The sequence below is a fragment of the Blastocystis sp. subtype 4 genome (assembly GCF_000743755.1).
Source record: "Blastocystis sp. subtype 4 strain WR1 chromosome Unknown seqid_0240, whole genome shotgun sequence".
NCBI lineage: Eukaryota > Bigyra > Opalinata > Blastocystidae > Blastocystis > Blastocystis sp. subtype 4.
In genome coordinates, this window is record NW_014569307.1 from 1 (window position 1) to 12155 (window position 12155).

A 12155-nucleotide genomic window follows, 5' to 3' on the forward strand; every position below is an offset into this window, starting at 1 on the left:
TGAATTATATGATCAGAATATCATGATTCGGAATGAGAAGGATATGCTGATTGTGGAGGGGAATGTAGGTGAAGAGTTTCAGAGAGTTCAGGCATTACTCAGCGAACAGTTTATGAAAGTGTAATTTAGAGCGAATGTTTGTTAGAAGAGTATGGTTAACAGATACAGAACAAGCTGACAAGTTATTTATTACGTCAGATAATGAACACTTCATTCTTCAATCATGGGAAAAAGTTCCAGTCGTTTTTCATTCATTCTGAAAAACGGTAATAACGAGTTGGATGAAACGATATCGCTATTATTCTCCAACATTGCACAATCCCAGTATAAGGGTGATTTAGCCAAATTGATTCGCGACAATATTACTTCTCTAGTAATAATTGGTGTTCGCAGCAATTGTATAGTGGGGAAGTGGTTGGTGTGTTGTTATTGGTAAGTCTCTTGATAAGGCAATTCGGTACATATCCTATATCATTTCTTTATTGCAAGAACACTTAACCCAATCACTATAAGGGCTATTGTTGTATTGTGTATGACTCTCTAAGAGACGAGGAAATTCTGATTTTCCGACCTTCTTCGATGCCGATTACGGAGAAGATCGGTGATAATGAAGACATCGATAAGAAGGATTGGACGTATCAACTGTTCGTTTGTGCTTATGTAGAATGGATATGAAGATTCATTTGAATACGATGGATCCTACCCTATTTGCCTTTGTTAAGAGAGTAGTACCAATTCTCTTGTGTAACCTAGAGTATTGCTTATGCCTACAGTACCCAAGACACTGTGTCATCATTTGATATCCGTGTTCGTGATTCTTTGGATTCATAACTATAGAAATATGTAACAATTGGCTGTGGTCCTCTCTTCCATGTTATCGCTTCTCAGAATAGCTTTAAATGGTCACTTGATGATCAGGCTGATCAAATTGTCTCGCTTACAGTAAATGGAACCAACTACTTGATTTGGCGCATGCTTCTAAAGACTCATGTATTCTCAGAGAAGAAGAATTCTGGAGTTATTGACAATAAGTGGGTTCTTATCCTACCAGTTCTTGTGGGTATTGCTCTTATTGTCCTGATTGTGGTCAAGAATAATACCTGCAATGAAATCGATGCAAAGTATTTGTATTTGGTGAATATGAACTAAGGAATCTCGATAATGGCTTCTTTGATGATGAACTCTTGGAATGTTACCAAGAACGTAGAAATGTAGAAATGGCGATATGAATTGAATAATAGTTCATTTATGCTGCTGTTGTCGCGTTTGTGATCGCAATCATTCTTGGAAGGACACAGAAGAAGCGAAGAATGGCTAGAATAAAGATGGCGAAGACTTACTTCATGGAGTCTCTCTCAAACAAAAAGAACAACTAATGGGGCACATCAATCTGTTTTCTCATTTATACACAAGAATCGGTTAATCAGCTTTGAGACCGTCGGATTATAGAAATAGAGACATATTCCAATGAAGACTGCAACGCCCAGAATAACTAATACAACTACATCTCCATAATCAATAACACTCCTACTCACTTCTTTGAAAATAGTAGGAGTCACTCCAAAGAGTGTTGGCTCTACAACAATTGTGACAAACCGTTCTTTGGATTCCTCTTGGGACTTTGCCATCGCCAAGTGTTTGGGAATCACATGAAGAATAGGGCGATAAGTAATCTATGCATCAATATCTCTTCCTGAAACAACGATTGAAGAGACACCCATCCTATCACGCTCCACTCGAAAGATATCTCCTCGTCGGTTTGTCTCAAACGTGAAGATCCTGGTGTCTTGGATTCGTCTCTTGTGAACAGAAGACTCAAACGCGTCATCGTCCTTTTCCAAGAAAAGATCAAATTGAACTGGAATTACTCCAGGATAAGAAAGTTTGACTGTATACTTCATACCCGCTTCTAAATCTTCCAGGTAGAGACTAAACATGATTTGTATGATTGACACCCACAGATATTCATCCCCAATAAACACATCTAGTGTCACTGGATTCATTGGCTTGATAAATACTACCTCATCATTCTTTGATAAGGCGTACTTCGAGTTGGTACTTCTTCGATTTCCAATTCAGCAACAGCATAACCAACCAACACTAATAGTACAAAGAGTCTCACTTTCATTCAGGATGTGAAGATAACAAAAAAACCACGGTTCTTTGGATCATTCTCTTATTACATATTATACTTTATGAGACTATTCGGAATTGATATTGGAGGAAGAAACACTCTAATTGGAGAGTGGACAAAGGATCGCTATCAACTTGCAGCTAACGGAATTTCAACTTGTTTACAGAATGATTCTGGAAAGTCATCATTCAGGTAACTTAGTAAACTATTTATTTTCGAATCTAGGACTGTTGTATTGTTTAACAACAAGGAGGTATTCGTAGGTGATCATGTTGGATCCAAGGTTTTCATGTACTCTTATTGTGATTTCATAGATTGGTTATGCTCCAGATAGCTGTGTAACTGGATGTTACAAATACTTCCAAAAGTTAAATGACGAAGACCTGGCTATTGAGAATCAATTCTGTCCTTGCGCAGTAGAAACGAATAATAACCTGACTCAGGTCATTCTTGCTGCTGGTGGAGAGCCTAAGAAACCGCTTTCCTTTTTGGTTCCTGTATCGTTTTTATTTGAATACATCTTTTATCTGAGCATTAAGAACGATAAGGATCTCTACTACAGCCGTTATGAAAAATCTGTTCAATCTAGGAAAGAAGGTAATATGTACTCGATTATTGTATAAGTTTGATGACATTTTCATTCCAAGGTTCCTGAATCCTTCTCAGAGCACGAACTGTCTCTTCTAAATACTCTATTGAAGATTCAGAATGATTCAGACTATTTTTTCATACGCAGCTCATTAGCAGCTGCTCTCGAGTATGGTTACTACAACATAGAACGAGGTGAATACGATGATAAGTCATGTCGTGTACTGTTTGTTGACTCTGGTGCCACTCATACGAGCATCTTTGTTGTTTTGTATGAGAATGTTTTCATTCTTGACTCTTTTCATTCATAGGATTGTATAACTATCGAGTACTCCAAAGATATTAAAGGAGTTGATGGCAGACAATATGATCTTGCTATGTTGAAATGCATTTGTGGTGAACATGTATCCGAGTTGTCAATTCATACCAAACAGTATATTCGTTGTATGGAAATTATTGAGCGAGCAAAGCGTGATGCAAATATGGAAGGGATTGATGAGATTTATACCGATTTATCGGATATTTTTGACAGTCCAGATTTTGAAGATGAAGTATGTTGTCAAATTGATTCATTCCATACTGCTAGCGAACAGATTAACGAATTGTTTAAGAGTCAGTTTATTGCAATATTGGAAGTGAGAGAGAATCAGGGTTGTGATTCATAGGACTTGAAGAAGAGGAATCTTGTTATTGATCGTGTGGTGCCAATAGGAGGAAACTCCCGTATTTTGACACTTCGTGAGATCATTCTTGATAGTATGAAGATGGTGTTGGGTCATAAATACACATTCACTCAAACTGTGAATGTGGATGAATGTATGGTTCTTGGAGCTACTCTCTTCACACATCTCTTATCAGAGAATCGAATTATTTTTGATGGTCGAGCATCTGAGTATGTGACACCATTCGTACAATTAAAAAAGGGTGATACTTGTTCTAATCGTAGACGAACAATACATATAGCTGTTGATGATTTGATCACGATTCCTGATGGTACACGTTATGAGTTAACACGAGATGGTTTTGATTAACTCGTTATGATTATTCTTAGATATCAATTCATTGGAAGATACTATCAACAAGATTCATTGTGCTGAAGAAGAATTACACAATGTTCATAATTTGTGTTTGCAAGCAGAGAAACTGTATCATCATGCTCAGATACTGTCATGTCCTGATTTGTCTTTCTTTGTTTCTATTGAATCCTCACAAGAGGAATCTTCATCAAAGAAGCGGCCAAATAAGCAAGTTTCCATTCCTGGAAAGTATCTTCCTCCATGTGAATACCAGCTCATGTGCATTCTTCAGAAAGAAGCTAAGGAGAGTGGTCGTTCTTTTGCTTTGCCTACATGGAGTGCATATGAAGAAGAGATTGTGAAAGGAATATTGAATGGGTTTGAAGAAGGAAAGGAAAGAGAATTTGTTCAGGAGCAAGAAGTGGCTAAACGTATGCATATGTCAAAGAAACTGGCCGATCTGTACCCTCATATCCAGTATTTGGCTTCTCTGATTCATCGTGTTCAGGTGTTTGAGGAACAGAAGAGTACTTTATTCAATACAATGAATAAGATGATCTATGCAACCGCACGTGTCAAGTTGAATACGGAAGAGTTGAAGAAGAATATGATCAGTACAAGAGATATGATTATGGTTTTTGAATTAAAGGATGAGATTGAGAAACGATTTGAGTTCCTGAAGAGATGTGTAACCCACTAAGTGGCATATTATGGGATCATTAATGACTCCTTCTTTGTTTGTACACCTATCTCTTTATTCTATTGTTCTATGTATTTCTTTTCTTTCACAAACGACTAGATCCCAAAAACCGATATGGCAATTTGATTGGGTAAAACTTGACGATGATGTCACTTTCTTCACCTCTTATGTCATATATCCGCACACCTTTATCACTCTCATTATCATTTTCTATTGTTCAGATACATGTCTGGAATTGATCTAAGGGAGAAGCTACTCAATAACGAGTATCGTAAATGAATCAACAAATCCAATAACTTGTAGAAATGAAGTATTATCAGTTACAAAAGAATCTTAGAAAGACTATGAGAATACTTCTGGACGATGGACGAGTAGTGGAAGGGAGATTACAAGTAAGAGTAAAACTCTTCTTTCAAATCTAGTGTTTCGATTCTTCGTTGAATATGATATTCGTAAATGCAGTAGAAGTTCTTTCAGGTGCTACTGTGTCTTCTCTCTGACTTTTAGACAGTGAACTAACTCATCCAATTGGAAGACTTATCATTTCAGACTGCACCATCAAGCAATATCAGCCCTGTCCTTGTGCTTAAAGGAGCTGTGCTTTTGTACCCTAAGAGTTGTTTAGAGATTAGAAAGTGTTTGTTAATCAAAGATATGCTAATGACAGTTACAGATCCTTATACTTCATCGTCTCAGTATCAAATCCAGGCATAGGGAAAGTTGTGGCGAACTCAGCAACATCATGAGCAAGAACAGGAATATCAGCATTGGATCCCAAAGCAGCCACAAAGTCCTTCAACATCTTTCCAGATACCTTCTGAACATCCAGAGCAATCTTCACAGCACGATCCAAGAATCCAGCAACCTTCTCGAAATCAGCTTCCTTCAGACCACGAGTAGAGCAGGAGTTCCAATACGAACACCACCAGGAGACTGAGCAGAACGATCTCCATGAACAGTATTCTTGTTCAGAGAGATGTTAATCAAATCACACACCTTTTCAATCTTAGAACCAGTCAGACCCAAAGGACGCACATCCCACAGAATCAAGTGATTGTCAGTTCCATCAGTACAAATCTTGTAACCCTTATCCATCAAAGCCTTTGCCAAAGCCTTTGCATTAGCCTTGATTTGCTTACAATACTCCTTGAACTCAGGAGTAGCTACTTCTCTCAACTGAGTAGCAATAGCAGCAATCTGATGATCATGAGGACCTCCCTGCAGACCGGGGAACACAGCATCATTGATCTTCTTCTCGAAACCACGCTCATCCTTACGATAGAAGATCATTCCAGCACGAGGACCACGAAGTGATTTGTGAGTTGTCGTAGTCACAATATCACAATATTCGAAAGGATTTGCAACCTCACCTGTTGCTACCAAACCACTAATATGAGCCATATCCATCATCAACAAAGCTCCATTAGCATCAGCAATCTTACGATAACGAGCATAATCCAAATCACGGGGATAAGCAGAGAAACCAGCCACAATCAACTCAGGCTTGTAGATATCAGCAAGACGTTCCAACTCATCATAATCAATCAGACCTGTTTTAGGATCCACATGATAAGGAAGAGTCTCGAAGAAGATGGAAGAACCAGAAAGGGCCTTTCTCTGACCAGTCTTAGGATTGTACGTGTAGTAACCATGAGTCAAATGACCTCCAGAAGGAAGATCCAGACCCATAATACGACTTCCAGGATGAAGAAGACCAGTGTAAACAGCAAGGTTAGCAGGAGAACCAGAATAGGGCTGAACATTCACTCCCCATTTCTCAGGATCCAAATGATAAGCAGCAAGAGCACGCTTCTGACACAACAATTCAATCTGGTCAATGTATTCATTTCCTCCATAGTAACGATGAGCAGGATATCCCTCTGAATACTTGTTAGTCAAGCAAGATCCCAAACACTCCATAACAGCACGAGAAGTGAAGTTCTACTGATTACAACACTTTCCAATTTCAACCTCAGAAGCAATCATCTCAAGAGATTTCCACTGTCTGTTCTTCTCCTTCTCAATCAAATCGAAGAGCTCAGAATCCACTGTTTCAAGAGGTTCTCTTCCAGGCTACTCATTATCTCAAATCCTCTTATCCTACTTGCATTTGGTATTAATTACGATGTATTAAAGAAAAGTGTAGAAAACAGTTGATGATCTTAGAGTTGACAATTCTCCACTATTCCCGTGATTCTCAATTCCACTTTGCCACCTTTTGACAATCTTGAATATCCTTCACAATCCACTTCTCCACCTTTTCGAACAAACAAAATACCGATTATTCACCTTTAACGAAAGGATGAGGTTTACATCTCCTTCTCCTCACTCACCTTCTCAACAGGTTGGTTAGGCTTCCAAGCAGGAACAGGATACTCCTTGGGCTCATGAACAGTGATGATATCAGGAAGATTCTTCTTAGGTCCAAGTCTGCCCTCAGGATCTGAAGGCTTCATGATCTTCACCTTCACTCCCAGCATACCCTGCTTCACCAGAACATGACGCACAGCCACATCAACGAACTCCTGGCAAGCATAACCAGTCTTGATCATATAACCTTCCTTGAACTTCATCGCATTAGCACGCTGCTGACGAAGCTTTCCAGAAACAATAACCTCACAACCCTTAGCACCAGCCTCCAGAGCACTGCGAATCACAGCATAGGCAGCACGACGCACAGGAAGACCAGCCAGAAGCTTGTACTTCAGAGCCTCAGCCTGCACCTGAGCACACAGACTACGCTCAGCAACACGCTCAGCATACAGAACGACGTTGTTCTCATTGAAACCAAATCTACCTCTCAGACACACTCTCTATCACTACCTCTTCTGTACAAGAGCAGTCAACTCGTTGATACGACGAGAATTCTCACCAATGACCTCTTGGGGACGAGGAGCACGGATGATAATCTCAGTCTTCATGGTGGACTTACGGACGCTCACTCCAGCATAGCCAACCTCAGCCAATTGACGGTGAAGGAGCTAAATTCTCACTCCAACGCTAACTCACTTCCTACCTCATCAAGCTCGGCATAGAACACTCCATCAGCCACACACTGGTGTTTCTTACTAATTCTCTCAGCAGGCATCTTCAAAGGCAAATAATCCTAGTTTTGTGACTGCTTCAAGGAATGGTTCATGAAACGCTTCAGTATGGTGTCTCTATCCTTTTCATTGTTATTACTGAACATGCATCTTCTTGATCTCTCTCATTTCTGGTTTAATTAAGAAGAATAGAATGGAATGGAGATGAACCAGAGTGATAGAAGGTTCTGGAGTCATTTACTGAACAACGCTTGATCAACAAACAAGACAAATTGCTGGTTAGAATGGCATAATTGGATATTGACTATTATCAGATGAATCTTCAAGAGGAAGCTCATAAGGAGGACGAAGTGCTTGTTTCAGTAATCGTTCAGGGATCTTCTCTTTTTCTAATCCTTATCATGAATCCAGGAAATGACTTTTCTCAAGAATGACTGATTTCAATGCTGGTGTCTTTGATGATTGTAACGATGCGTACAACAAGGATACTAAGGATTGAATTGCAATATTGGATAATTTGTTGCCTAGAGTTGAAGGACTGCTTGGTTTTTACAGCCAATGTAGAGTTCGGCTGCTGGAGCGATTTTCCGATCAGCAATAGTTGCAGCAAGTTGAAGAACACTTCGATCATGGAGTTGGTTGTTGGAGAGATAAAGTGTCTTCAGATGAGGGAGAAAACCATATTTGATTTCGTAGACAAGTTTAAGAAGTCCTTCATCTTTGATTTGATTGTCTAGCTTGAATTATCAAAGCTATTTCTACTTCCAAGCGATAGTTCTTCGAGTTGTGGACAATTATTGTTGTGGATCATGGAAGTCAGATACAGCATTCCTTCCAAACCAAGACGATTGTTGGTGAGATCAAGAATTCGCAGATTTGGAAAGTAGAAACAGTCGTATCGGAATCCTTCAAACAGATATAGAATTCCTTTGCCTCGAATATCGTTATCTAGGAGAAAGCGATTCTTTAGTCTTACTGCCTACAGAAAGGACTCGCAATTCCTTCAGTTGTTTGATTAACAAGCCTAGAGCTCGCATTCCTCGTGTTTTCAATCGACATGCTATGAATTAGGGAAGACTCAGAATCTGACAGTGAACAATGAGAACATGGAGATGAGGGAGATGATTGCCATGGAGAATACTCTCTGTGAGTAGAGTCATTCCTTTGGCTCCGAAGCTGTTTCCTATCTCATCAATTCTTCATACAACTCACTTGAAATGTCTAAGAGTTCGAGAGAGTCCAGAATCCCCAATGAGATGGTAAGAGCCAGATGACGAATCCCTCCTGCATTGATACTATTCCAATAGATCCTCAGATAACGTAGATTGATGAGAGGAGATCCATTCAATGCATTACAGAAGTATTTGAGACCTGGATTAGCCATGTGGCAACGAGAGAAGTCGATACTCTGGATGTTTCGACAATGGAAGTCCATGAAGGCTTGAGTGATCTTCCGAATGCCTCCAGCAAAGATGAGATTATCTAGGAGAGAGGAAGCGTGATTCTGATACGTTGTAGATCAATGTGTTGGATTTCTCGTAAGCATCCAGAAGACAAACAAACAGCCATAGAACCACTTCCACCCACTCCCATTGCATTGTTGCTTAGACGAATTATTCGCAGTTTGGCACAATTGCCTGATTGCAATGCTTCGAAAAGGAGACTTACATTCCGATCTGTTATTCGACTATCTAAGATTCATTTCTATTCACCATTTTCACATTGAAGATCTAGAGAGACTAGTTCACTCAAGTATCCTGCTTCAATCACCAAACCAAGGTCTTGAATACACTTTCGTTTTGTAATTGTTGCCACTATTATTGAGTCATTCGTTCATTTCCACATTCCAGATGATGAAGAGACCCACAGAAACGAAACAGATGACACAAATCATCAACAGTTTGATACAATGTCATACGTTCGACACTCTACAAGTCATTAGAACTATATGAAGATACTTCCAGAACTGCACGATTGATGAGGGAACTACTGGAGCGCAAGAATTGACGACGTCGAGGATCTAGATAGCTCAATACAATACAAATTGTTCTGTATTTAGTTTCGGTACTAATTTCCATTGTATATACGAATTCAACAACACGAAACTAGAAAAGGACGTGTTCATGTTCTATCCCATGGAAATAGCATGAAGAGTGTTTTCTCCACTCTGAATGTGAATCTCCTTGCTACAAAACGAATTGCTTCGAATTGGACTTATATCCATCCTTGTCGTTGTTTGTAAGACTTTCATCTCCTGAAATTTGTGTCTAATTGTTTCAATTATTTTGGTACAAGTCTAGTCCATGCAATCCGAATGTACCATTTGATAGGTTTATTGAATTATAGATGGGACAAGAAAGGTTAGATCATTCGATTTCTTTCTAGACGGGTATTATCCAGCAGGTCCTGCAGAATATCGTGAAATTGATGGATGTATGTACTGTATCCAGGAATATAAGAATAATCATAAACATGAATACACAATCATGCAGATGAAAGATGGACTTCCTGATGGAACGGCTCAATTGTTTACAAATGGACTATTAAGACTTCAATGGACAATGAGTAATGGGAAACGAGTTGGAGAAGTGACTGTTTATGAAGATGGAGTTGCTGTAAAGAGAGTGAATTGGCTCTATTTCTATAGTCTCGAGGATGAACGAGCGATTGAGAATCAAAGAACAAGAGAAGTGATGATCATCACTTCTTCAGAGTCTGAAATAGTTGTATATCGAGGTGGATTTGACTCAGAAATGAATCGTGAAGGATTTGGAATCGAATATGATCGTTCTACAGGAGAACCCTTGTATTCTGGTGTTTTCAAAAAGGATACATTGTTTCAAATCAGTCAGGAATTCGTGAATTCCACCAAAATGATTGAATATCAATTAGAAGAAGAGAGTAATATGAAAGCTCGAGCACGACATCCTCTGTATGTAGGTGGATTCAAATGGAATTCTGTCACTGGAGTCTATCAGAGACATGGTAAAGGAAGAGAGATTGATCCAATAACAGGATTGGCTATTCGAGAAGATTATTGGAATGAAGGTGTTCCTTCGCAGAAAGAAGCTGTGATGTTGTTGAATGGTTGGTACAAATATGAAAAGCCTGAAGAGAAACCAAGTGTGGATAAACCATCGTCACAAGAAGGGGAGAAGAGTCAACTAGTGACAATAAGAAATGAACTTGAATTGAATTCAATGAGTCAAGAAGTGAGAACATTGATCATTGATCAGAATGTTGATCTATTGACAGGAAACTCGGTTCTTTCATTCTCGGATCTGCCTTCTCTCATCAGTATTCGTATTCAAGATTCCTGTTTTTTGTCTGTTGCACAATTCACTATCACAAATAACAACAAGCTTGAAACAATCTCCATTGGAATGAACTGTTTCACTACAAAACCTCAGGAATGGGGCAAAGTGGATGGGAGAGAGTTTCATTTAACTCATTGTGTTTCATTAAACCAGCTGAGTATTGGATGTTATTCATTCTCAGACTATACATTCTGTGAATTCAAAGATCTGCCTCAGTTGGAATCTCTTACGATTGGTAATTCTTCTTCTTCCTTCTGTTTCGCGAATTCTGATTTCATGTTGGCAGGTAAGTGATTCTCTTCAATTGTTCCATAGATCTACAGAATCTGGCCACTCTTCAACTAGGAGTAGGTGTGTTCAACAATGCTAAGGTCTGTCAACTCCATAGTAGAAACAAGAAGGAATATTCATTGTAGATCTATCCAATCTGAAATCGATTGTATTGGGAAAGAATGCACTTCGAGGAAACATGTTGATTGTTCCTCACATCGTGATTCAACCTCCTTCATTGGTGATTTCTGGTTCAGAATGTATTGTTCTTGTTCATCGTAGATCTCCCAGATCTACAGAGTCTGGTCATGAAGGGACAGAACTTCCAATACTTTACAAAGATTGTGATTCGAAGTATGGATTCTTGTTTGTTGTGTTCTGTAGATGTGAAAAAGCTGAAGAAGATTCATGCAAATGGAAGTGGATATTTCAGTAATGTTGTGAATTATGTGATTGAAGGTTTGAATGAATGAGTCTATTGAAAGCTAGAAGCACCTGCTTTGGATTCGTTTGTCAAAAAGAGTATTCTTTGATGTTCAGTTGTTTGTTGTTGTTGTTTGAGTCAAAATCACACTTTGCATGTTGAATAGAGTGTTTATGAATTTCATAACAAGAGTTGACAGGAATCTCAGAGAATTGTCTCATTTCTTGTCAAATCCAATCATCCATAAAAGGGGATGAATTCACTTGTAAAGCAATTAGAAGAGAGAGATAAAGAGGAAAAGGACAAATATTCCCAGTTCTTCGCAGATTGTATGAATGAACACAAAACTCAAATTCAGATGGTCAATGTCTCGAAATGATCCAGCAACAGAAGAAACAAATCGATCAGCTTTCAAAGAAACATGAATTGAACTCAGACAAGTCCCTCCTTGATGTGGAACTCATTAATCGCATTCAAACACTTCAATCTGAATTGCTCATATCCAAACAAAGGGAAGTGGAGTGTCTTGAGGAAATGAAACAACTGAAGAAGGAACATGATATTGCCATCAAGTCACTTCATACCACTCTCAAAGATATGAAAGAGCAACAATTGGAAATAGAATCACTTCGAGAATCAATAGACCGATTTCGAGGGATACT

At 38.9% G+C, this 12155-nt stretch overlaps 5 protein-coding genes across 5 annotated transcripts; 2 read left to right on the top strand and 3 right to left on the bottom strand.

Annotated features, from left to right (window-relative positions):
* Positions 1-4743: 4743 nt before the first annotated feature.
* On the top strand, positions 4744-5028 carry JH06_5720 (hypothetical protein; the record flags this gene model as incomplete). The annotated part of the gene is made up of 3 exons (XM_014670692.1): positions 4744-4809; positions 4836-4899; positions 4946-5028. The coding sequence occupies 3 exons, from the start codon at positions 4744-4746 to the stop codon at positions 5026-5028; spliced, it is 213 nt and encodes a 70-aa protein (XP_014526178.1).
* Positions 5029-5105: 77 nt separating this feature from the next.
* On the bottom strand, positions 5106-6358 carry JH06_5721 (serine hydroxymethyltransferase; the record flags this gene model as incomplete). The annotated part of the gene is made up of 2 exons (XM_014670693.1): positions 5106-5303; positions 5333-6358. 2 exons carry the CDS (start codon positions 6356-6358, stop codon positions 5106-5108), a joined length of 1224 nt encoding a protein of 407 aa, XP_014526179.1.
* Positions 6359-6747: 389 nt separating this feature from the next.
* On the bottom strand, positions 6748-7011 carry JH06_5556 (ribosomal protein 40S; the record flags this gene model as incomplete). The annotated part of the gene is made up of 1 exon (XM_014670694.1): positions 6748-7011. One exon carries the CDS (start codon positions 7009-7011, stop codon positions 6748-6750), a length of 264 nt encoding a protein of 87 aa, XP_014526180.1.
* A 995-nt stretch (positions 7012-8006) lies between these two features.
* Positions 8007-9376, bottom strand: JH06_4936 (hypothetical protein; the record flags this gene model as incomplete). The annotated part of the gene is given in 8 exon segments (XM_014670695.1): positions 8007-8215; positions 8245-8446; positions 8466-8542; positions 8561-8665; positions 8695-8964; positions 8994-9173; positions 9195-9296; positions 9346-9376. 8 exon segments carry the CDS (start codon positions 9374-9376, stop codon positions 8007-8009), a joined length of 1176 nt encoding a protein of 391 aa, XP_014526181.1.
* Positions 9377-9917: 541 nt separating this feature from the next.
* On the top strand, positions 9918-11602 carry JH06_4937 (hypothetical protein; the record flags this gene model as incomplete). Its single annotated transcript, XM_014670696.1, has 6 exons — positions 9918-11085; positions 11115-11186; positions 11216-11320; positions 11352-11423; positions 11454-11528; positions 11559-11602. 6 exons carry the CDS (start codon positions 9918-9920, stop codon positions 11600-11602), a joined length of 1536 nt encoding a protein of 511 aa, XP_014526182.1.
* Between the last annotated feature and the right edge of the window lie 553 nt (positions 11603-12155).